Here is a 24,993-nt window from a genome sequence, read left to right as displayed (position 1 = left end):
TGCTTTTGGGAGCACTTCCTGGCACGTACCCTGCCCAAAAATACTCTGGGGAGAGCAATATTCAGCATGGGTCAGCATGTCAGCAGCACAGCCATGCCCCGGTGCTCTGCACCTGCCCTCTTACCCAAATCCATGCAAGGAGCAAGCTGGCTCCCCGTCCCACATGCCAGTATTTGCACTGCAAATGGATGAAAGTAGTTTATTTAATTAATGACACAACAGCTCCCTTCCAATATCAGCCAAGCCAGTATCATTTGAAAATCAAAGGCCGGCACTCTCAAAGAAGAACCAGGAGTATGAAATAAGATGGTTTAGGGACAGATCCATAAAGACTTTCCATGTAAAAGTGAGGCAGTGCAACGACTTACCCCCTCTTAGACAATAACCTAATGCTGAGAACTTTTCCTGGGCTCAGCAGGCCTCCTCTGCTGGGAAGGATTAAAACCTCCTCCTCCTCCTCCATGCCAGGTCTGAAGCGAAGCACTCTCCTGCTTTTCTGCTGGAGATGTTCCTCCCTGGATGGAAAAAAAAAAAAGTAAATTAATTTTTTAGTGGGACACAAAAGAGGTGAACATGGTTTGGAAAAAGAGAGCACCAACATGTGCACTACACACTCATTCAACTTTGGGCAATAATAACTGAATACCCAGCAATAATGAAGCCCATAATTTTAACATAGCTAATGCAGTTTTGTCCTTTAGTATGCACAGGTAACAGTCACTCTTCTTTCTTACAGTTGGAGAAAGAGCAGGAGAAGCAGGAAGACCATGCACCAGAATTCATTAAAGTCAAGGAAAACCTGAGAAGAACATCAACCGTGACTGGGGATGAGAAAGCAGCATAGCTTCTGCCAAAACTCAACAGGGATCCTACCAAGGCCAGCACTAACACATACACGCTGACATCTCTGTACATGGTGGACATTCACAGCCACATCGTTGGGGATACTTACAGTTATTAACACTTGCTCCTATAGAAGGCACAAAAATGGTTTTCCCAGCCCAGGAAGGTATCACTGTGGGAAATGTGCAGTATTCACCGAAGAAGTACTTATGTGAGGAGATGCAGAAAGAAATTATGTTATTTTTCCCCAAGATTGTGGGTGCACGCTAACCTCCAGCTAACTCTTGGTTAACCCTTGAGACACCGTGACTGTTTAAGCCAGGGAAGTCTGTGGAGGGATGGTTTGTGGGACCCCTGCTTCTTCCTGGAGGCAGGTTCGCCAGGCACAGGGTGGCAGGAGGGCAGCTGCAGTTCTGGAGAACATCCTGGAAACGTGGCATGGTTACTAAAAGGGACAATCTGCATATTACTGAGAACAGCCCAGGTGGCCATAATGGCTTTCCCAAGGGTCACTGGTATTGCACCGGTGTGTGAGTCAAGCCTGGCTGAGGCTGTGTGTCCCAGCAGCACACACGTACTATTAGCAAAATCAACCTCTCTGCTCATAGCAGTGCAGCACAGGCAGGTGCAACTGTTCATCACAAGCACCTTTTAACCACATTTCAAACCTGTTTAAAAATAGTTATTTAGGCAGTTTCATGATCAGGCAGAAATACACTGGATTATACCATCAATGCCCCAAGTGGGAGGCAAATGCTCTCTGCAGAAAGCAAAGGCTGGGAGTTTTCAGCATGGGTGTTCACAGAAGCATGCAGTGAGCAGGCAGCAGATCTCTGTGGATGTAGAAGACAGACCAGCTGCTTCTTGCCCCTGGACTACTGAACTTCAGCCTTTCCCCCAGCAGCTGGACATGTGCTACCATAGGGACCCATAAAAAATCATCCTGTGATTGGGCAATGGTAATGTGGTAATATCATACTGGTGTCAGGCCACTGTCCTGTTAACCACCCTGCACACAGCTGGCATCTGTAGGCACCAGGGGCTACAGACCACATAGGTACTGATGCAAAACTATTTGTCAGTGCTTCTCATCCCCTTTTCCAGAGGTCAGGGCTGCCTCATTTCAGTTGCCACCTTGCAAAGCTAAAAATCATCTCGCTGCTGGTATAGCAAAGCTGAGATAGATGGTGTATTTGCACCACGTATGGACAGAGCTTACCACATTTATGGGGCACCCATGCCCTGAGGTGTCCACATCTAGAACTAAAATTGCACCTTCAGGAAGATCTCAGCTTCTTGCTTCTCACATTAGCCCTGATACAAAGACTAAACCGCATAACTCACTGACTGCCTTTGAACACTGGCTCCTGAATGGCAAGCCTCCACGGTCCTAATCAGATGGGAAGGTAATATCTGGTAAAACAATGTGTACTATCCACATCTTCAGTGGATCCATATGTAAATTAAGGGAAACTGGGCATTTATCACATATTTATTAAAAAGTCTCTCTGGTCCAGTGGGGTGTTTCATTTCAGAGGGCTGTTCCTTGACCTTGTAGCTTAAGTAAAACATCTGAGCCACATCACATGTCAAGAGCAGTGATACAGACATGGGGCTTCCATGGCAGAGTAGACTATAAAAACTCTTAACTCAGTTTCAGTCCTTGAGAGCCCCATCTCATAGAACTGTCTCTGCAGTAGTTTTTAAGCCCCTTACTCATCATGCTTATTCTAAACAAGTTTTTGTTTCAGAAATCCAGTGCATGTGGTCACTATGGGTCAAACAAGATCTGAAAGGATCTATTATGTCCTTTCTAACTGTGAAGCTTTTCATATAGGTTATGATTAAAACCATGAGGAAGAAGCAGCGTCAACCAGTTTTTCAGAAGGAAAAAAAGCCAAATTTCTCCAAGGAAAAAAGGTGTTGCTAAAGATGTTTGCACATAGCTGTAAACAATGCTGTGTGACACTCCATAGATAACATCAGTTTAAATAACAAGCCAGAATTACTGTGCTGGGGTTTTGTGAGGGGTTATGGTACAGATTAAGTAACCTTGATCAAAGAGCTCAAAAAATTTCAGCAAATTAATTTGTAATTTCGCCACAGATGGAAATGCACTCCAGGAGAGGCAATCTGTCGTTCCATATGCACCAGTGAAATCAGTGTTATCAGCTCACCCAGGCTGGGACAGGGGCATTTATGCAAGTCCTTGGGTGGGAGCCATCCGGTAAGGTCTGGGTAAGCTGAGTGCTCAGATCAGCAATGAAAAGATTGAAAATATTTTGCTGCAGTCTTCTTAGGTATGCAAATATTATCTGGGGAAAAAAAAAAAAAAAAACAAAAAAAAAACCCAAGGTGTTTCCCTTTCATGTGGTGTCCAGCAAGCACAGAGTGGGGCTGTGCACCAACACAGTCCGTGATTGCTAACAGGTGCCCGGGTCATTTTCAGCTGGGGTCCTGAAGGAAAAGGGAGGGCCAGGTCATACTCTCCTGACTCAGGCTGAGCTAATAGACCCACAAGAAATCCTTCCAGTGGTGGAGAGACAGCAGAAAGCCCTGACCCGGCTGCTCCCGGGGACCCCGTGGGCTGTGAGCCGGGACCCAGCCACCCATCCACCCGCCGAACCGGCCACAGGCAGCCCCATGGCACACAGCGGGGCCCACGGCGCTCCGTCCCTGGCAAGAGCTGCAGGCTCCAGCCCTCCGTGACGGCACGTGGGAAATTATGCTTTTACTGTTCAAGTGTTGGCTTAAAAGTCAAGAGTTGTCCAACACAGCTCTTCTCACCCCCGTGAACTGATAACTGCCTCCCCGGCTGGGCCGGACCCTGTACAACCTTCACCAATGCTCTTGTGCTTCGTGGCATGGCAGCGTGGAGGTGGCACCCAAAAAAACATCAGTGTAGGCATCACCAGGAAATTCAGGGGTATCTTTGTGTCTCTTTTTCTTTGAAATTAATTCCTCCCTATGCCCTTAAAATACATTCCTGAGTAAATGTGGTATGTCCAGAAGATACAGATTATCAGAGTATTGATGGTAGATATTTTTTTGCACTGTGTATGTTGCCTGTGTGGTATACAGTCTATATTCTGTGTTGGTGTTTATACATTTACATAAAAATACATGTCATGCAACTCAATTAACTCACACTGTTTAATGTAGACACTTCTGAAGAAATACACTAAATGATGATTGTATATTTTGCTCTTTTCCACAAGGAACTGAAAAAGCTCTGAGGATACATGCAGACAACCGCCAAATAAACTGAATGAACATAAAAATCAGTAAAGTCTGACAGCAACTCCTTCGTTAATGCTGTGTTAACTTACTCATTGATGAGCTGTTTTCATCACCTGCACCCACTGCTGCATCCACTGCTTATCCCTAGACTTCACCACAATTTGCTGGAAGTTTAAGGGCACAAAAATTGTGGAATCAGGCTTTGTGCATCGAAACTTCCCATGTATTTGATTTCTACCCAGCCATGGATGCCCACCTGCCTGGCAGGCTAAGACCCACAAAGCCAAGGGAATACATTGCCTTTGGATTTAACTTAAAACCTCAGTTTCGAACTGAAAAGTAATCCTTACACTAGTGAGCTCTCTTCATTATTTTTAAACATTTTTAAGCGTTTTAGCAGCAACCAAAGACCACAGATTAAATAGATAAGAAAAAGGGAGGATGCTTCACACATGCAGGTCACACACACCATGCTCCCCAAGAGCCAGGACTAAAACTGAACGCAGCAAAGCAAATAAAAAGGACTTCTCTGTCTCACTAGTCATATCCTTAACAGCAGAGACACCAACTTCCCGCTCAGAACAAGGCAGAGGTGGTGCCTGGATGCATTTCTCTGACATGGGATACCTGCTGGGGTTGCCATGCTGGGAGGTACACGGCATTCCCGACCCTCCACACCCCACGGCACTGGTGTGGGCAGTCAGCTCATCATTAGGGATGAGGGCTCGTTGACTAAACCTGTTCTTCGGGTCAGGTTTCCAAAACATCTTCCCACCTTGTAGCTGCTTATAATAACACCTCACTTGTCATCCTTCCATGGCAGTTGTGTACTTCATTTACAGGCACATGCAACACAAAGGTTCACTGGAGACTGTGGCCTTTGGTAAGACATGAGACCAGGGGATTCAGGCAGGATTTTGTAAAACGTTTTATCAACCTTTCACGGCCCCAGCCAGCGAGGTTTCGATGGGCTATGCCTCAAGACTGCTTATACTAATCACACACCTCCTTTCACATGCAGATGCCAAAGGCAGTTCTTCATGTCATGACAGTTCCTCATGTGGAACACACTGGGGACAGATTCAGGATTGCCGGTGATGAAAGCAACACACACCCCACATCAACCTCCCTCCACCCCCCAGCACAACCCAGCCTGCGAGACACATCCCCAGTCTCCCGGCTTGCACCCCAAACTGCAGGAAAGGCTGAGGGCAGTGCCATAACAGAGTTGGGAAAACCTTGAGCAAGTTAAATCCACAGGCAAGGGACAGTGAGAGCCTGAGGGGTGCTCCTCTCCAGCCTGAGCAGACTACAAAAGAAAAAAAAAAATTAAAAATACTGGAGAAGGGCAGGGTGTTGCTTTGGTGACAAAACTGGAAGTGCAGCTTCCAACGCACAAATAGCCTGAAGTGAGATCAGAAAAATGGCATTTTTCTAAACGCAGAGGCTCCAGCCCTTTCGGCACTGGGAACTGTGGGATTTTACTCCTCGCATGCACACAGGCCGCTGCCTGCAGAGGTCAGATCTGGCACGCTGCTGCGCACACGCAGAAACACCCACGGGTCGGGTCGAGCTCCATTAGTCCCAGGGACAAGGTCCCTTCGGCGGGGACACCGGGAGCCGTGACCCAGGCAGGCAGACGGCAGCCAGACGGCTCCCCCAAGGACCCGTGGTGCAAGGTATGTGGGGTTTTGCCTTCGCATGTAGCGGACAGACACACAGATTTTTCTTATGCAGCTGCACAGAAGAGGGAGCTGGCAGCTGAGCCGTCCCCATGCTCCAGCACCGAGCCCAGCACTTCCTGAGACAGCTCAAGGACAGGTTGGATTATCCCAGTCTTGTGTACTCAGCATGTTGCTTTGACGCTTTTGTCCCTCCCAGGACAGTAAGAGACCTTGAATTAAAAGTGAGAATATCAGAAAATCAGGAATTAAGAACATATTTGCAAGAGCTTCCAGAGTTTAAAAATCTCATTAAATAGTTCAGGAAGGCAGGCAGCCTATTTGAGGGAAAAATCTGCTTTATTTTCCACACACCACACTTGGGGTTTTTTTATTAGTATGCTGCAGCAAATCCTGCTACCATGGGAATTACAAGGTTAGGAGTTAATGTAAAGCTGAGCCCCGTGGGAAGCAGGCCGGGGGCAGCACAGGCAGAGCTGCCAGTGCCTGCGAGCGCAGAACCTGGAGCCTCGCAGCAGATGCCCGTGGGCTGGGCAGCAGCGGCAGCGCCCAGTGTCGGGGGGGGGAACGGGCCAGGGCCAGAAACTTTCTTAAGCATTAACACAGAGTTGTGGGATATTCCAGCAGCGACTTCTCATAAAATATTGGGGTCATACTGGTGAAAGAAAAAGATTTTATGTGTAAAAAAAAAAAATCATAAAACCTGCGTTTTGAGGTCTTAAACATGCCCTAAATTTTTGTTGTCGGTATGATTGCAATGAGGACAAGACAGTGCCTAAATATTCATGCAACCCCTGTGCAGGTACAACATCTTGGATGTACTACTGAAACCGCTCCCTGCTGCACCCAACACCTTCATCAACCACCGACTGAAGGGGTGCAGCGCCCAACGAGCTCCAGCCCTTCCCAGAGCAGCTCAGCCTCCAGGATGGCTCTGCTAGAGACCGGCAAGTATGCGCAGGGCTCAGTCCTGGGCAGTGTGAATCCTGACCTCGCCAGTGAGAGACAAACAGCCTCCTTCAGCGTGGAAAAGCTCACGGTCTTGCTGGACGGCGGTGAGGAGCACACTCGGATACGGCGGGCAGTGGGTGAGTGAGCCTTATGAGGCCCCTGGCTCCTACATCCCTGCTGTTTCTGCCCCTCCTTTGCAGCACAGTGGGTTTTGTGCTCTTGGATATTTGCTTCTCGCCCGTCTGTTAAAAAAAGTGGGAGGGTGGAGATGGAGTCCACTTAGTGTGAATCAGCATGACTCCTCTGCAGCCACTCTTCACTGTCTGAAGATTTTCCCCTTCCCTGCTCCCGTCCCCAGTATCTCTGGCAAGACTAGTTAAACTAAAATACAAGGACCAAGGGTCACACAGGCGAGCATCTCTGTGCAAGGGGGATGTGCAGCCAACCACCCTCCTTGCACATCAGGCTCATCCAGGTGGGGAATTCCTTGCGTGGGTTGGCTCAGCCAGGCTGAGCTGCTCTTACTTGTGATGGGTGTGCCATGACTGTGCTCAGAGGGTACAGAGAAAAAAAAAAAAATCTATTTTGTCTCTGTAACTACATCCATATTAAACCCTTATCAAATGAAAACTGCACAGGCCACTGGGATCATACACTTCACGGTGCAACTGGAGTTCAGTATAACCTTAAACGTGAATGGACTCAAGGTTTCAAGGCAAAAAGGGAGCAGCAGGAGTGCTCAGGCTGACACAGAAAGAGTGAGCCTAAGAGCTTCTTCACAACAGTGCGAAGGGCTGGTAAAGTGCATTAGCCATCCCTCTGGGCAGAATCCAGCTAACTGCAGCTCTTGCTGCCATCACAGCATGGGAACAGCAATTAGCGACAGAGGGATCTGTGGCGTTATCTGCCTGAGGCACAAAGTCACCTCCAACACCCTGACCAGGGCCGGTGCCTTACCCAACAGGGTCACTATTTCCACTCAACAGACTCCTCTCTCAGGCCCACTCAGTGCCTCTCCCCTCCTCCTTCCCCAGCCCCCATGCTTTTCAGAGTCAGGCTTGACAACGACCAGAACCAGCACTGGCAAAATAAAAACTGCCTGCAGTCACCCTAACAAGTCATGGCATCAACATCCACGATGCCAGTCCTGTCCACTCCTCCCGAGCAGGACTTGAGGTGCTGTCCACACCCCCCCAGCCCTATGAGAACCAACTCTTCTGTGTTGCTTTACAGTTGAAGCTATCCAACGTGACCCTGTATTCAGCAGAGAAAATCAGTATTTCGAAAGCCAGAATGAGAGGTACGAAGCAGCAGTCAGAAAAGCTGTTCATCTCCAGAAAAAGATGCACGAGATGGGATGGACTGAGAAGGGACCTGAATTTAAGTACATTTACAGGTGATTTTTGTTTATTTTTTTAAATGTACAACTAATTTTTTTGTTAAAAGTTTTGTATTCTAACAAGAATTGGCTTTAGCAAAGACTGGGAGAGGCCAACAGTTGATGGATAAGGTTTTGATACAGACATGCCACAGGCTTTTACTTTAGCAGCATGCTTGGGAAAAGTGAAAATGACAATACACAGTAGGGAACTTCTCAAAGAGTAGGACATGGGTACAGCCTGACAGATGACAGCAGTTCACATCCTTATTGTGATATATCTACTTCAGCGAGCTCCTTAACCTGCGCTACAGCTCACATACCACTCCTCAGCTATTTTTAAACATATAACCAGAATTTGAAGTGGTGTTGTTTAAGTTACATTACTGACTCCCAGATAAATTAAAGATGTAATTTTCTCTATCTAGAAAACCTATATTGTATTTAAATAAAACAAACAAACAAAAAACACCACCTTATTCTGTAGGTAAATGGAATAAAATTTTCTCACAATCCTTTCCTTAAAAAAATTTCTTAACACTTTGCATGGGGTCGAGCTCCACATTTTAATTGCTTACCCATTCTTCTTTCCTCCTTTGCTAAATAAATTACTGTCTTGCTGTTGCCTGGTGTACACTGTCAATTTGATGGAGTTACATAGCCAGTAAGAAGATGTAAGTTCAAGAGTGTCATTCCAAAGGGCAATGCCTGCACTTTAAAAATCACTGCTGGCCCTCAAAGTTTTCAAATATATTTTCAATATTGCAGCATGTAAAAGATTATAATTTTTTATGCTAAACCCTTCACCACCTACAGCAAATACGACTGATAAAGGGGGAAATCTTCCATCAAGAGCTCTTGGACCTGATCATTACATTCCCAATAAAGGCAGCTTTCCACTCCTCCCTCAGATGAGAAAAAAAAATCTCAGAAGATTTTAAAAACCTGACAAAGCTCAACCATCTCTCCCACCTGGGCTTGCTTTTATCAGGCCCCCTGACACCAAGGGCTTCGGCAGGGCCAGCCCTGTGCTGCCCCATTTTGCGGGATGAAGAGCACAGCCTTCATCTTTCTCTGATGAAACACCAGGTGAGCACCAAGCTCTTAGTGACAAAGTCCTGGTGCCAGACACGCTGAATCCCTTGCACACATTTAAAAGCCAGCTTTTCTGAACTGCAGTTAAAGTAACATTATTTCTGAATGGGCTGCCAAGGGTTCATTAAGTCTTCTTCTGTTAATCAAAGCAATTTCCCTTTAACTTCTTTGTTCATATTTCCCACACACACTTTTTCAGCATGACTGGTTCTCTCTCGGGGCCAGTATAAAAGAAAGGTCATCATCATTTGTTAACAATAAAAGGTATCTATCTAGAACGAGATACTCACTAGAGTATTGCAGTAAAGCAACGTGCCAACGACCATACAAGCCACTGAGAACAGGAGAGCCGCTTATTTTTACATGTTAGAGCACATGTACTTATTTCTGTGAGGTGATTTAAACATATTCTGAGGAATCCCAGGGAATATATTCTGAGGATTCCTGAGGAAGAGGGACTATAATCCTCGTATTTTCTTAGGATTTCTCACACACACAAAAAAGTTAAAACTAAATTAGTTTCTGATTTGCATCATGAAAATTACTGTACCCAAATTTCTATACAGAGCTTCCAGAATAGTGCTTTTTAGGATGTATGCAGCCCTACCAGCTGGTGATGGTGAAGGATCCGACCAAACAAAAAACCAGGTATTACAAGGATGTATTTTAATTTTTCCACATGAAAAAAACATCTCAAGTCAGGCCAAATCTCCATGAACCCCAGTATTGTTCACTGGCAGTGACTAACAGCAAACACCCAAGGAATAGTAAAGCAACAAACCCAACATACTGAGGTATTTGCCCAGAATGGGAATGGGAAGGTTCAGGAAATCCAGGTCTGATATGTATGTAATTCAGTCTAATGTTGCCCACAGTGAATTGCCAGGATTGGGGGTTTTAGGGTAGAGCGGTGGGGGTTTTTTAGCTTAGACTTAAAAAGCGACTTAAATAATCAGGAAAAAAATCCTATGAAGTAAAATAAAGATATGAAGGGCTCACAAGCTATCAGACCCACAGGAGCTTTGGAACTGGGCTGTGTGTTTGGAGCTCGGCTATGTGTTTTGGAGCTCAGAATTTGCTACTCAGAACAGATAATTCCTCCAAGAGCAAGTGAAATAAGGAGCTAGAAACACTTAAGCAAACTGTGTTATGAAAGAAAGAACAAAAGCAGCTTGGAAGAGCACTTTTCCTGCAGTACTGTGCTGATACAGGACATTGGGTAAGGTATGACAACACAGAAATCAGAAGACAGCAGGTAGTACTGTCTGGTGACCTCCACAGTATCACTGCCTCGTTCATCACACCCCTGGAACCTCATCTGTATAAAATACCCCTTGTGCCATCTCCACAGGGCACTGTCAGGAGACGTCGCATTTCTCCTTCACCGCATCTTCATGAGAAGTATTTCAGTGCTGGGCTCCGACAAACAGATTGCCAAATGGATTCCTCTCGCCACCCAGTATCAACTCATTGGAAGCTACGCCCAGACTGAACTGGGGCACGGTAAGACTGCAAAGAAGACAAACACATCCATAGGACAAAACTATCTGGCCCAGATTCTCAGGCAAATTTGAGTTCAAGCTGTCCATGCTTCACTGGGACAAGAGTGGCTGCAGGGGAAAATGCCACCTGTATGTTAGAGGATGAGGTCCTCAGTGTTCCTCTGCAAGCTGGAGGTGCACTGGCTTTGGTATGGCCAATGTGCTAAAAAATAACAGGAGTGAGAGTGAAAGATCATGGTTACATAGCAGGCAGTCACCAGCAGTGGAAAGGATCAGCCAAGCAGCTTGCCCAAGTTGATGGTTGTCTCCATAAACCAGGCAGCTTGCCTGAATACCACGTGGCTCAAGATCTTTGCAGGAGATGGTGTGGGGTAACTGGGAGCATTGTCCTATGGTTTTTGTGAGAAGAGTAAACCACAAAACCCTGGTGATAACCACACCAGCATCCAGGGATCCTCCGCTCTCTCCATGCTTGTGATCCATCAGGAAATATATAGATTTTTTTTTTTTCTTTTTAAAAAAAGGAACTTACCTTCAGGGTTTGGAAACAACAGCAGTCTTTGATATCGCTACGCAGGAGTTTATACTGAACACACCAAAGATTTCTGCCATGAAGTGGTGGCCTGGAGACAGTAAGTACCACACATAATATTTTGATTATCTTCATTTGCCTCCTTCGGTATTCGGTATGCCCTGCTCTAGCTCAGTGTTTGAGGGTCCAGGTGCTAGCAGACGACTTCGGTAAGACATGCACACCCTGAGAGTCAAGTAAAAGACCAAAGGGTTTTGTACAAGTTCAAAGGCCAGAAGGGAGCCAACATCATCTATCAAAAGCTCTTGGGTGGCAGGGCTAGAGTTCACTCAGGGAAACTCCTGTCTCTGCAGGAATCAATCTTCTCTTCTTTGTAAATAATACAACCAAAAACTACAGGGAGGTCATCAGCATAAAGTATCAACATAAAGGATTCAAGTCATCAGCCAGTCTCAGTATAGCGGATTCTGTGTGAAATTCATGGCTCCCTTCAGGAAGGTATTTCACAGAAAATAACGGGAGTTACTCTAACAGCCACAGCACTTCCCACTCTTTCAGCGCTGCATGAACTTTAACTACTTATTTTTTCTCATCTGCTGATGCAAAAAGTTCATCCAAGCCTCATGGGCAGTGACAGAGGCAGAAAGATGATGCAACTTCTGAGAGCCAAGAGCAGGCTCAGCACGCAGATTTAGGCAGTCTCCAGCTTCCAGCATCTGTGGATCACACCTGCACTGACCCATATGTCAGCAAGACCTAACACACAATTAACACTGCTGCTAACTGTGGAAGTGTTTGTACTGTACCTTGTCTTAAAGGAAGGGGGCTGTTTTTCTTCTTGCAGTGGGAAGATCAGCAACCCACACAGTGGTCTTTGCTCAGCTGTACATCAGTGGGAAGTGCTACGGCGTGCACCCCTTCATCGTGCAGATACGCAGCCTTCGGGACCACTCACTCTGCCCAGGTAAATGACCCCAGACATAGCAGCACTTGTGCAGGTGCTCTGCCTATTTTTCCCTTAAATGTTTTCTAAAACATTGAGCCCAGGGGAATTTATAATTGCCAAAACCGAACAAAGACAGATACCCAAGGCATAATTATCATTAACCCCAGCCTTTATATCTAAAGGAAGATTTAATGTATCCTCAGGCATATCCAGACCAAGCCTTCTTAACCAGAAGCCTGGGCTGCTCTGACCACCTCTGCATTAACACCTCACTTCTCACCCTGGTCAACACAAGTAACAGATGGATCAAACAAACCACCACAAGGCATTCAAATGCCTGCTTCATCCCTCAGGCAAGATCACCCATGCTGGGGAAGAAGCAGAGCTGAACGTGCCCTTCCTTTGAGATCCCCAGCCTGACACAAAATGGGGAGAAAAAAGTTCAAGTGGAAGTAAACAGGCTATATTTTCTCCTGCTGCAGGCGTAACTGCAGGAGACATCGGTCCCAAAATGAATTTTGAGCACACTGACAACGGCTACCTCATGCTGCAGAATGTGCGTGTCCCCAGGGACAACATGCTGAACAAGTTTTGCGAGGTATGTACAGACTCACATCACAAACTCACCTGTCAGACTCTCATTGCACAGCCAGAGAGATGACAGGGGCCTGCCTAAATTTAGGACAAAAATCTTCCTTTGAGGTGTCTGCAAGTCTCTGCAGTTTTATCAAGGGCAAAAGTTACGTGAATCCTAAATGAAACGGTGTCAGGAATTCCATGTTCAGAGGTTGCAGATCACAGGGCAGGCAGAACCTATCTGAGCCAGAAGCTGTAAGAGTTTGTCTCTTCAAATGGATATGTTTCATCCATCATACATAAAAATATTTAGTTTTGCATTCAGTGAAGGATTTAGATGTCCATTTCATTCTGTGAATAAAGATTACACAACCATCCCAGTACTGAAGAAGGTGGCATCTAACATCCTCTCTCTACTCTAGGTTCAACCAGATGGCACCTACGTAAGACAGGGGTCACAGAAGATAAATTATTTCACAATGACTGCAGTGCGCATTTCCCTCATTTCAGACGAAGTTATAATACCTCTCATGAAAGCTTGCACCATTGCCATCCGATACTCTGTGGTTCGCCGGCAGTCCAAGTTAAAGCCTGGGTAATGCCACACAAGCCCACAGCGGTGGGAAAGGGACCATACACCATGTTCCCCCCTAGACTTCTACTTTTCATCTTATCTTTCAGCACATCACTGGCTCATTTCCTGGCCCAGATAGGGTATTACAAACATGATTCCCCATTATTTACATTAATGAGCTTCAGTCAAAGTACAAGAGAATGTTTACAGTTCTTTCTAAGATAAGTTTCATAGTTTGAATAGCTCAGTGGTTCACATAGGCAACTTATTTTTCTTATAACTGGCCTTCCCATGTAATACCTAAACTCAGCAGAATCCAGACATAATGGACAAGTTGCTGAATTCTTATTCCATAACATCATACTAGTGGGCACAACATTAAAATACCTTCCAACATCCACAGTCCCAATATCCACACTTTACAACACTGATTTTTATTAGTCTGGTAAGAATCCCTGTAATTTTTTAATAGATATTTTCATTTCCATGGATTTCAACAATTTCCACTTAAATCTCCTTTCAAAAGCAAGAAGATTCTAATGAGAACGTGGTTTGGTTCAAATGCAAACCAAACACAAGAGCACAGCATGTTGAACTATTGTAATAACCAGTTCCATTTGAAGTCCTAAGTGCACTGACCACAGAAAATGTGGTAAAGAACATCTGAAAAAAAAAAAAAAAAACTCAGAAATCTTAAAATAATTTGGGCTCGAATATTTTCAGAGAAACCTATCTACACTCAAGGCCACAAAGATCCAGTCTGAAAAGCAGGAGTTTTTCAGGGTGCAGTGCCACCACCTCCCCTTATAACATCTAACAACTTGCTGTCCTTGAAGGCTTCATCCTCATCCTTTCCTGCAGTTCCTGTTCCCCCTCAGTACCAACCAAGCCCACACAGCCTCTTCTGCTCTGTCAGGCTGGTTCACCAACACAGCAGAAAAATCACTTTTTTCTCATTGAGCTTGTTTCTCTAACAGCTTAGCAAACTGGGCAGATTTGATGCCATGTCGTCAGCTCCGTCTTGTTCACATACTGTTTCTTGGTAATGAAAAATGATGGTTTTAATTATGCAATAGGTAAACTAACAGTAGCTATGCCCGTGTCTGCACTTTCCCTGCTTCATCAGCTATCTTCCAACAGGGAACAAGAAGCAAAGATCCTTGACTACCAGACTCAGCAAGATAAATTGCTGCCCCAGTTGGCAGCAGCCTATGCCTTTCATTTCATCAACGACTACCTGCAGGAGCTATTCAACAGGGGGTACGATGAGATCCAGAGGAAGAACTTCGATACGCTGCCAGAGGTGAGTTGCGGCAGGATTAGCTCATGCAGCACTTCTCATCTCTAAATGCCAAAGTATTTTAACAAACTGGACAAGCATTCCTCTCACCACTAGATAACTGGAGAAAGAGGAAGCACTAAGAGATAAAATGGCATGTCCTAGGTCCACAACCAGTCAGCAACAAGCATTTGCTTTACCGCCCCAAATTTTTTGCTTTGGGAACTACTGCAGAGTGAAAAGTCCTTGAAAAGCATGTCCGTTTGATAAAAATCTTGTTCCGAGTAGCTGGCACAAAGCGTTATTTCACAACTTCATCTACAAATGCACATGCAAATAGTCGCTTCTGAGCCAAAATGAAAAACGTGACTTTTTAGATAGAACATATGATTTTGCAACTGGAAGCCTGAAATGAAAACACATTCTGAACAAGGGCAGCCAAAGCCACTGCTGGTTGACAGAAATCCAAAAATGCATAAACTGACCAAAGCGTGCCCAGCAATCCCAGGCAGAAACCAAAGGCTACACCAGCATGCAAAGGAGGATCTAACACAGATTTTATGCCAAGAAATTGCACAAAATTAAAAAAGGAAACTTATTCTAAGGATTGCTTTAGACCACTTTCACCGTTAACATAACTTTTTTTTTTTTTTTTTAAAACAGCTCCATGCATTTTCTTCAGGCTTTAAAGCCATGGTTACACAGTACTGCACTTCAGCAGTGCAGACCTGCCTCCAGGCATGTGGGGGACACGGTTACTCCTTGCTGAGTGGACTCCCTTCCTTGTATACTAAAATACTTGCATCTTGTATTTATGAAGGGGAAAACACCATTTTGCTCCTGCAAACTGCCAGGTAACAATTCAAATCTGTTCACCTAAAGGCCTGCCCCCTCATTTATTCAACCTCTACCACTTCTTCTCCAAAACCAGTAAAACCAGCTACTCCTTTCTCACAGCATTTTCTAAAAATACAGTTCAGGACATAAACTATTCATGTCTTCTGTCTAACAGGCATGGAGGTGTGTGGGAATAGGATTCTCTCTTCTATTTTTGGTTTTGGGACGTATGCAGGTGCTGTTCTGCATAACCTCATTTTCCTCTTTGTCTAGTAGCGTAGCAAAAGCATTGCTATACAAGTTTTGTGGTTTATTTTTTAAGCGACTGATGTAACGCTATATTGGTAAAGTGAGGTTGACTCAGAGAAGGCAAAGTTGTTGGATACTGAAAGTGGATGAGTCATGCTCCAAGAACACCACTTCCCTCCAAACACACAGACTGATGATTATTCAGAGTAGATGAAATACAGGAGAAATAAACCACAGCTGCTTGAACTTTTAATAATGTGGTTTTACTAGAAGTAGAAAACCAGTACACATCCCAGGGACAAAGGTGCTACCATGTAGCTCTGTGCTTGCATGCAGACACTTCTGCACTCATTACTGCCTCTTCTTGCAAGATCAACAGCAAGGTCAAGAGAAATGCTGTAAAACCTTTTACTTCCAGACCTAGCCAGTTCAGGTCATAGCAGAGGTGCCAAAAAAAATAAGGGAGTGGGGAATGCTCCTTGGACACGTGTTTACCTCCAAGAAAGGGTCTCATGTTTGTTAATATAATGTGACTGTGTTGGGGATCGCAGAGGGTAAGAGCAAACCCCTGTTAAGACTCCCAGAGCATTAAGACTCAGGCTGCAAAGTTGATAATGTATCTAATCACCATGCTGCTGAGACTGCTAATAGCCACAGCAAGTTTCTTGCTAAAAATTCATCACTACAGATTGCTGTAGCATTAAATATGGTAGACTGGCTACCCCTGAGACCCACCACAGATCAGATTGTTGCAAATAACATGCAAAACAAAAGGTCATTACTTGTTCAAGCCCATTTTGGACCACTGATGGGAGGGGTGACACCTTGCTGCTCCTTACCAGAGCCCACTTTACTTTTTGTATGACCATTTGCTGTGTAGGGATCACAACTCCCTGCTCTGACTGTTACCCTCTTCCCAGGTTCCTGATTAAGTGCTTGACAGCAGCCAGCGCTGGCCGTCCTGTCCCACCATCTGTCACCTATCTGGCTGCAGTGAAACCCGGGAAGTGCCCAGCCAAGAACAAGCTGGATTTTCTCAGTCCAGATATTTACACTGATGCATATCAACACATGGCAGCCAGGTCAGTATGGAGGATGGGAGACAGGGTTTCTCTCTTTGACATCAGAAATGTGTTAAGAGCTCAGCTTCTTCCTTGCTTTAAAAGGAGAGCAAAATAACATAAGTTACACAAGAATTGATGCCATCTGCTCCTGAAAGAGAAAAGGAAGACTCACACAGGATTAACAGCCATGTCAAATGTTCAGTATGAAGCTTTCACATTCAGAACATCAGAAGTTTTTAAGCCTTGTGCTACCTAACAACATTCCATAGGGTGACTCTATGCCAAGCTGATGGCACTATTTAAGTAAATCCCAGGCCACATCACTGAGTTGCCATCCAGTAAAACCTTTTGGCAACTGGACTCTCTGCAATTCTATACAGAAAGTTAAAATGCAACATACCTGTGAAACTAATGTTTGTTTTCAGTTAATACCACAGCAAACACAGAGCCTCTCATTTTTCTGTAGCCTTTCAGCCACACATTCAACTACTCAACACAAATAAAAATGGTATCATGAGTGGTCTCATAATTATTATGTGCACAGTTGTGGGCCACACAGGCATCATCTCTGAAAACCCAGTAAACAGATAGACAACATTGCTGTCATTCAAATTAGTGTAAAAACAGCGCCATTCTTCCAGGAGCAGGATTTGGATCCCTGTGTAGAAAAGTAGAAATATAACGTAACACCAGTCCAATATTATCACCCCTTTATTTTGTTTTGCAAACACTCCTTACACATACACAACCCAAGAAAACCTTAGCAGACCCCCTGGTAAACTACCCTGGAAGCTGAGAGGGCAGAAATCCTTCAGTACTGGGGTGGTCTGGGTATTTCTCCCAGTTTGTACTTGGATTTTGCACAATATAAGTTCGCTCATACTGAGAGTAGATAACTTCAAATGTCAGAAATGCCATTTTGCCATACGATTACACGAGTCTGAGTATGAAATGAGTGCATGTGGGCTGCTATATTCATATACAATATGCTTTTTCAATTTTCCAGACTCGTAAGCAGCGCAGCAGCTAAACTACAAGACTTGATTCAGTCTGGAGTCAAAAAGCACAATGCATGGAACCAGTGCACAGTGCAGCTGGCACAGGCTGCAAAGGTTGGCAAAATTTATCTGCTTATTTGACGTTTGTCTTGATGATACAATATGCAACAGAAATTGCATGATTAGCTTAATGGCTCAGCACTGTTTACTGTTAGCATCCAAGAGACACCACAAAGACCAGGGCACCCCTGCAGTCTGCATGGTGGAACAACTGTAGTAAGAAGCAATTGCTGATCTGAGGAATCTGTCATCTGAAAAAGCTGGGTAGAAAAAGATTACAGGGAGTATAAATGAAAGAGAGAAAAAGAAAAAATGCATTCACGGTTATACCGCCACTACTAGCAGAATCAGACCTCCCATATCCTGCAACAAGAACCCACCATCTCCAGCTAATGCTCATCTTTTCATAAGAATCCAGCATTTATAGCTCCCTGAGGAAAGCCTCCCCAAAGCCACCCTTCTGAAAGCTGGTGGAGTCAACAGCAAGGGTGGAACATTCCTGGTATTTCTTACATCTACTGCTCTCACAAGGAAAGGTAACTGAAGGGAAAACAAGGAAAAGCAGTGATGGATGCAATGTTAATTACTACTGAAAGAAAAATCAAATCGAAGTCAAATTAGTAAGAGATTCAAAACCAACTCCCAGTTTACACAGATTAGACAGGCAGTCTGCATGCCTTCAGCTGAAGTAGGGCGAAGACAGCAGCATTTGTTCCCCAAAACATGGGCTAATTAGTACAGAACTAAGCAGAAATAAAGCAAGAGGGGAGAAGAGCCCTAACTTTAAAAGAAAGCCAAAACCTTTGTTATCTCCAAAATCTATATCTCCAAATGCTTCAGTATCTCCAAAACACAAAGTTCTTTTTTGAATACGTAATCATGTGCAATTCCTCTACAATTACGGTGAAGGTCTTCCTTCCTTCCTAAACTGAGGAAAGGAAGAATTTGAAACAGATCCAGGGCTTATTTTAACTTTGTTCAATTTTTAATGAAAAATATCTTGCTGTAATCTACTGTTCAGCCAGAGCAAACCCAAATTGAAATGGACTTAGCAAAAAGGCCCTGACAGGGAAAAAGGAACCCTACACATACCCAACTGTGGTGATACCATCTTGGTGATTTCATAGTAGGGAACAGCCTCCTTGTAGTCAGTCAAGCAGATGAAGTCCTTGATGAGTCAAACTTTCTCAGCAACAGCCCAGATCCTTTCAAAACCATCAGAAGTGTTGATCTGCTCATACCAGTATGCACAGTTACAATCCTTCAGAACAATAATTCACTAAGGGAGCAAAGACTTGATCTCAGCAGCAGCATTTTTTGTGGTCACCTGACTGCTGTGTGTCACCCCCCATTTTCAATTACACAGACTCAGTGGAAGCAGCAAACATTCAATGCTGGAAGCTTGGAAAAGAGCAGAAAAGCTGTGTAATTGCTTCAAAAATAAAGAAGACTTCCTATAGAGTGACTTCTGAAAATTACTTTCCAAATAATTGTTTCAAAATATCTTTTTAGTGAAATGAAACTGAAGCAAAGGGTTCCTATTTGAGATTACCTCTAGAAAAGACTCTGGCCAGCCCTCCCCACACACAAACCTGAACAAGCCATTCCCTCCTGCACCCACTCAAAGGGGTGGCCGAGGTCTCTGGACTGAAGAGCAGGGGAGACCATGTGTCAGATGAGGAGCTGGAACTCAGCTCTCTGAGAAGCAAGCAGGAGAACGAAGACACAGGACTAGTCAGAAATAAACTATTTCTGAAGAGCCTAACATATGCAGAGGGCTGGCTGTGGTATTGTCAGTGGAAATTGTGCTGCTAGACTCTTCAGGAAACGGGATCTGGGCCCCAAAAGTTTCTTAGATACTTCAGGGAAAAGAAGAGTCACTCAAAACCCTTGAGTTTCCCCCATAAATTTAAAACCTCAACAGCCTGCTGCCTTCCTGGGGCACTTCTGCATTTATTTCGTATTCCACACCTTCCCTGGAGACTCACTCACCCCGCTGGCTGGCACAGCAGCTGTACGAACTGCCGCCTGCCAGCTCTCAGCTGAGCAGCCCAGACACTGGGTACAGCTTTGCTGCAGACTCCACGCAGGTTAATTGCTTGAGTAGACACACAGCTTCTCAGGCAGGTTCTGCAGTCCACACTGGCCTCCACGCTGCTTGACGGTGCTGGCAGGAAGAGCTGCAGTGCAGGTGTGCCATGCCTACACCCACAACTGGGAGGTGTACAGTGGGGGAGTGAACCCACGCAGATAACCAACACCACCAACCAGTGCAGTAATGTCAGAGCAACAGGAGTCACCCCCGCAAACAGGCGGAGTCAGCCTGTTTCATTTGCTCTGGACCTCAGCTAATATCTCTGTAACTTGGCAGTTAGACATTCTACTGGTGTCTAACCCAGAAATGATCAGTTTACTTAAAACCACAAAAGCAAGAGGTAAGTTTGGTTGTTCTTCTGCGACAGATATTTTCAGAGTTGAAGTCCTACAGACACTAAGCCCAATTTACCATGAGTCCAATGTCTTCAACAAAAGACTTCTCTCTTGTTGATATATAACTTCCTAGGGGTCAACACAAGCACATTCCAATGTGTTTCCATCACACAAACTCTTTGGAGTATTCATCAGAAATATTTAGAATAAGCACTACCATGACTTCTGAAGCAGTTTTCTAGAGTGTACAAATACCACAGCACTGACTGTTTACACCCCCAAATCTCTCCTCTACTGTTGCTGTAAGACATGAATGCAAAAGACCTGGTCAATCAGCAAACAGAGAAAACAGACTGGAAAAGTGCCAGGGAAGTGAAAAGGTTTTATACTCTTTGCGAGAACATTTGAGTCACTTGGCCTACTAAAGCATTCTAAGGTGCATTCACTGTTGATTGTATTTGTTTTCTAGGCTCACTGCCACTACATCACAGTGAAAAACTTAGCAGAAACTGTGGAAAAACTCAAGACCGAGGCTGGCATCCAGAAGATTATGAAACATCTTTGTGACCTCTTTGCATTACATGGGATCTTCTCAAATGCAGGGGTCTTCTTGTATGATGGATATGTATCTGCAGCTCAAATGGATATGGTCACAGCATCGTATCTGGACCTCCTGGCTGTCATTCGGTGAGCTGCTCTAGCATGAGAGAAGACAGACAGCTATTCAGTTTGTCCCTGTGATAGATGTAAAATGGTGCTGCTGTACCTATGGCAACATCTTCAAAGTCAATTCACCTCACTCAGTTTTTATTTGCATTGCCTGGCAGAAATCCATTGAAATATCTACACAGAACTCATTTTCACAGCAAAACAGAACTAAGCGTCTAGCTCCTCTGCAGTCTCTAAATTAAACTTCTGTAACATGAAATATTACATTATAAATCAAGAAATCTTGAACACTGTCTACCATGTGCAGTAGAGCAAAAGCAGGAAAATATGTAGTCAGAGCAGCACTGGCAGGAGGCAGCCACAGCAACCGATCATACACTGCAAAATCTGCTTAAGCTGCAGCTAATACAGCCTACTGTTACCATGGCTGAGTTGAAACGGGTACCCAAACAATCCTGCCCACAGCTAGTTCAGATGCATCTGCTCGACACCATTTATTACTAACTGTGTGAATTCTGAGATATGGTAAGGTTTTAACTTATCACAACACTCACAAAGGCTTTTTGACAAAAATTTCATCTTTCACTACTCAGTGCTGCTTGTTAAGAACATGTTAACTTACGGTGCAGAAAAGTGGCTATACGTAAAATTCTACTTAAGCCACCTGGAGAGAAACAGGAATACACCATAACCAAGAGCTGAACAGGACTGAGTCAAACAGCAAGCCTTTTCAGAACTGGTCGCAGAATTCAAGTTAAGTGATAAGCTTAACATAGCATTTTCAAAAGTCTAAAACATTTGTCATCTCTGGAATTCATTGCAATTTCTCTATTAGTCCATGCCTTGTTAACAGGATTCAAGAATGGAATGGATATTTACCTAGGTAGAGTCAGTTACTTACCATTAGTAGAAAGGCTAGAAATGCTTGCCAGTCTGTAGCAAAAACCCAACCTTTCCCAAGCCCCCAAACAGCCTTTCCCCAAAAGGAACTGGTAGATGCAAATGCCAACATTTGAGCAAACTGCTTTGCATCCCTGTGCCTCAGGTGTGAGGTACAGCCAGCACAACTTCTGACACCCAGGACGATGGGAGGATGAGGAAAAAGAAACCACCTCCTGCTTAGGAGAAGATGCTGTCATTACATACTTGTCCTTATGCTCTAGCTATCTCTTGCTGACTGCTGTTAGATTGGCCCCTGGGCTAGATGGGCCCTTGGTGTGGTTCAGGGTTGCTTTGTTCTTACAGACACAAAGAGACTAGAAGATGTTGACACCCCATGATGAGGTAATAGAAATACTTAAGAGTAGATGAAGGTTAGAGATCAGCAAAGCACTTCACATCAATCTAGCAGCAACCTTATTCCATTTTGTAAGACAAACACATACAGCATAAGAAAAACAAAACAACAAAAAACAAAAGCAAGAACTGGCAGAGTCTGCTGAAAAAAACATCTGACATGAGATTGAGTCCTAAATTAGGGAATTAAGGACAGATTCCAGGTGATCACAAAACCCTGCAAATACCCATTCAACAACACAGATTGCTCAGGGTGTTAGTAGAACATGCCTCCATGGAATCAAAACAGGCAGGATTTTCCCCACAGCCTAGGCAAGGGGAAAAACTGGCACAAGCTTTTTAGACTTGGACAACTGACTTTCAAGTTTACTTTTGACTAATCTTCCTCCCTTACAACGCAGTACCTGCTTCAGTAAAATTAATGTCGTTCATCTACTCCTTAGGAAGGATGCTGTTCCACTAGTGGATGCTTTTGACTTCACAGACAAGAGCTTGAATTCTGCGCTTGGCAGTTACGATGGACAGGTTTACCAGCGGCTGTACGAGTGGGCTCAGAAGTCACCGACCAACAAACAGGTTTGGATGCTGGATTACAGCCAAGCAGCCTCTGCCTTAGCCAGAGCAAAAATTCTTTTTCTGTTAATAAAAGCAATACAGATAAAACTAAGTGGAATAAGAGCTTTTAATTCTTAATATCTCACTCTGAGCAATGACCAGTGACAAAATGTATAGTTTAGCTCAGACATTTAACCTAAAGATGAATTACAGTCCCAGAGTACTAGAGCTTGTACCAAGGAGCTGGACTGTCACATGCCACCAGTGTGGTTTTGGTTTTTAAACATGTATCACTGAGGTGATATTGTATAAAGTAAGCTAAAACAAAAGTCTGTTTACATAGCTTATATATTATGGAACAACACTAGATGGCTGCAAGAGCCATGAAATGCAGGATATTTTCCATACACTGGTACTTTTACTAGTGCAATATTTACTTTTAAAAATAACTTTTACCCAGAAAGAGTATAAATGTTAAATAAGGCGATTTCATCCTTCATGATCTTTAGCACTTTACTTTCACTTAATTCATCCATATTGTGGAGTATTATAAAATTCTGCATGATGTAAATAGCTATTGCTCTGTTTGAAAACTCATTTTGCCTTGAGTTTTTTACTGTGGCAATCGGCAACCCTTTGAAATTCTACAGCTGAACACAAAATTTGCCTTCAGCAAGCATTCAAGTCCAAGCATATTTTTTGAAGTTAAATAGTAAGCTGTCCCGTTTGGGATGAGTATTGTGTACTGGTTATGAAAGACAGCACATACTATAGAGAAAGGGATCTTGCACATAGCTGAAGTAGCTGTAGGTTTGATTTTGTGGTGGTTTGTTTTGTTTTGTTTTTTTTTAAGTAGTCTAGCTTTTTATATTTCAGAGATCATTCTTAAGAAAAAACATATAGCCTTTTCCTTCTTCTTAATTATCATTAATTCCCTTCCACATTCTCTTTCTGAACAGATGAGCCCAGCCTACGAGAGGTATTTGAAGCCACTTCTTCACAACACGCTATCAAAATTATGAAGACCGTGATCTAAGTGAAGTCCACACATTTCCTCCTGTTCTCTGTGCAGCACTACATTTATGAAGCATCACTAATGACTAATCAAAATTAATAATCAGTTGTTTACCTGCAGTTGCAACAAGTATGAAACAAGATTCTTAACCAGCCATTTGCATTTAATCAGACAGAAGTCAAACAATGCTGAGTGGTACCCACTGCGATGAGACAATGTAGACAGAAATAGTCTTGGGTTCACTGTTTTCTAACTTGTAGTCTCCTGATAGCATCAAAACTATGCCACTGGCTTTCTTATTCTTTTTTTTAAATCCACTATATGATGACTAAGGAAAAAACCAATACACATTGTGAGCTCCCCTGTCACTGTGTTATAACTGTACAGTGACTTCAAAAAAAAAAAAAAAACCCAAACCAAACAAAAACAGAAAAAAATCTTTACTGAAAAATCCAGTGAAGGTAAAATTATGGTCCTTGGTTTCTAGGAACAACTTGTTCTCTTAGATCAAGAAAGGTATTAGAAAGAACATCTATTTAGACAATTAAAATAGCTCTTAACTTGTTCAGCAGTGGAGTATTCCTGGCTAATGAAGATTCAGACAAAGCTGATGCCAATTCCAGTCTGCAGAATTTTCTTGCCCATTAATAGAGCCACTCATACTGTCTTTCTAAAAATCTTGGGCTCCAATAAAGTGTATTATTTGGAATGATGATTCTCTAATTATTATATTTCATAATTATGGAAAGGGCAGTCTGATCCAGGCCAGTCATTAATTTGCTAGTAAACGAGCTGTTGCAAAGAACATCTTGTGGTTATAACTCAATGCCAGTTAACACAGATATTTCTTACCATGTGTTGCAGGAAAGAAACAACCACTTTTGCTGAGCTTCATCAGTTCAGCTTTTTTCCTCCCCCTTACAGGAAGAATAAAGCTCTTACTGCCTGTTTTATGAAAGTCAAAACCCCTGCAATATATGAAGAGGGGGAGACAAAATATGATGGAGAAATACACCCCTGAGACAGGCCTTTTGAGTGAGAGATGGCATGGAAAGCTGTCACCTTCAAGAAGCAGCAACTACCATGGAAATCTAGGCCCCCGCTCCTACATCCCCAAAGAGCTGCGGTCCACACAGCCCAGAGAGCAAAGTAGTTGTGGTGAGGAACACTTGTCACTAGAACTTCACAGGAGAACATGATCTATTCATCAAAACAGCTATCG

General features: G+C 43.8%; 2 protein-coding genes across 3 annotated transcripts in view; both read left to right on the top strand.

Annotated features, from left to right (window-relative positions):
- FAM107A (family with sequence similarity 107 member A) overlaps positions 1-4,127 on the top strand; it is a 31,627-nt gene extending 27,500 nt beyond the window's left edge. For both annotated transcript variants that reach the window (XM_033009301.2, XM_009962601.3), the window contains one exon: positions 737-4,127. In XM_033009301.2, the coding sequence (XP_032865192.1) occupies positions 737-844 (108 nt within the window). In that variant the 3' untranslated portion in view covers positions 845-4,127. The remainder of the gene's footprint in view (positions 1-736) is intronic.
- A 1,508-nt stretch (positions 4,128-5,635) lies between these two features.
- On the top strand, positions 5,636-24,480 carry ACOX2 (acyl-CoA oxidase 2). The gene is made up of 15 exons (XM_009962602.3): positions 5,636-5,762; positions 6,568-6,853; positions 7,950-8,112; positions 10,541-10,692; positions 11,216-11,323; positions 12,068-12,187; positions 12,652-12,767; positions 13,168-13,340; positions 14,460-14,622; positions 15,262-15,452; positions 16,605-16,766; positions 17,755-17,860; positions 20,706-20,923; positions 22,645-22,777; positions 23,716-24,480. Exons 2-15 carry the CDS (start codon positions 6,694-6,696, stop codon positions 23,776-23,778), a joined length of 2,028 nt encoding a protein of 675 aa, XP_009960904.3. The 5' UTR covers positions 5,636-5,762; positions 6,568-6,693; the 3' UTR covers positions 23,779-24,480.
- Positions 24,481-24,993: the final 513 nt, after the last annotated feature.

This window comes from Tyto alba, unplaced genomic scaffold (genome assembly GCF_018691265.1).
Source record: "Tyto alba isolate M040663 unplaced genomic scaffold, T.alba_DEE_v4.0 Super-Scaffold_3, whole genome shotgun sequence".
NCBI classification, from domain to species: Eukaryota; Metazoa; Chordata; class Aves; order Strigiformes; family Tytonidae; genus Tyto; species Tyto alba.
Note: the sequence above shows the minus strand (reverse complement) of the source record. Positions and strands in the feature narration are given on the sequence as shown.

What these genes read in the sequence shown, in the direction of transcription:
- ACOX2 (XM_009962602.3), top strand. Translation starts at nt 6,694, where the DNA reads ATGGCTCTGCTAGAGACCGGCAAGTATGCGCAGGGCTCAGTCCTGGGC. An exon ending in CAGTCCAAGTTAAAGCCTGG is followed by an intron (nt 13,341 to 14,459) that starts GTAATGCCACAC and finishes ATCTTCCAACAG; the next exon opens with GGAACAAGAAGCAAAGATCC. An exon ending in TATCAACACATGGCAGCCAG is followed by an intron (nt 16,767 to 17,754) that starts GTCAGTATGGAG and finishes TCAATTTTCCAG; the next exon opens with ACTCGTAAGCAGCGCAGCAG.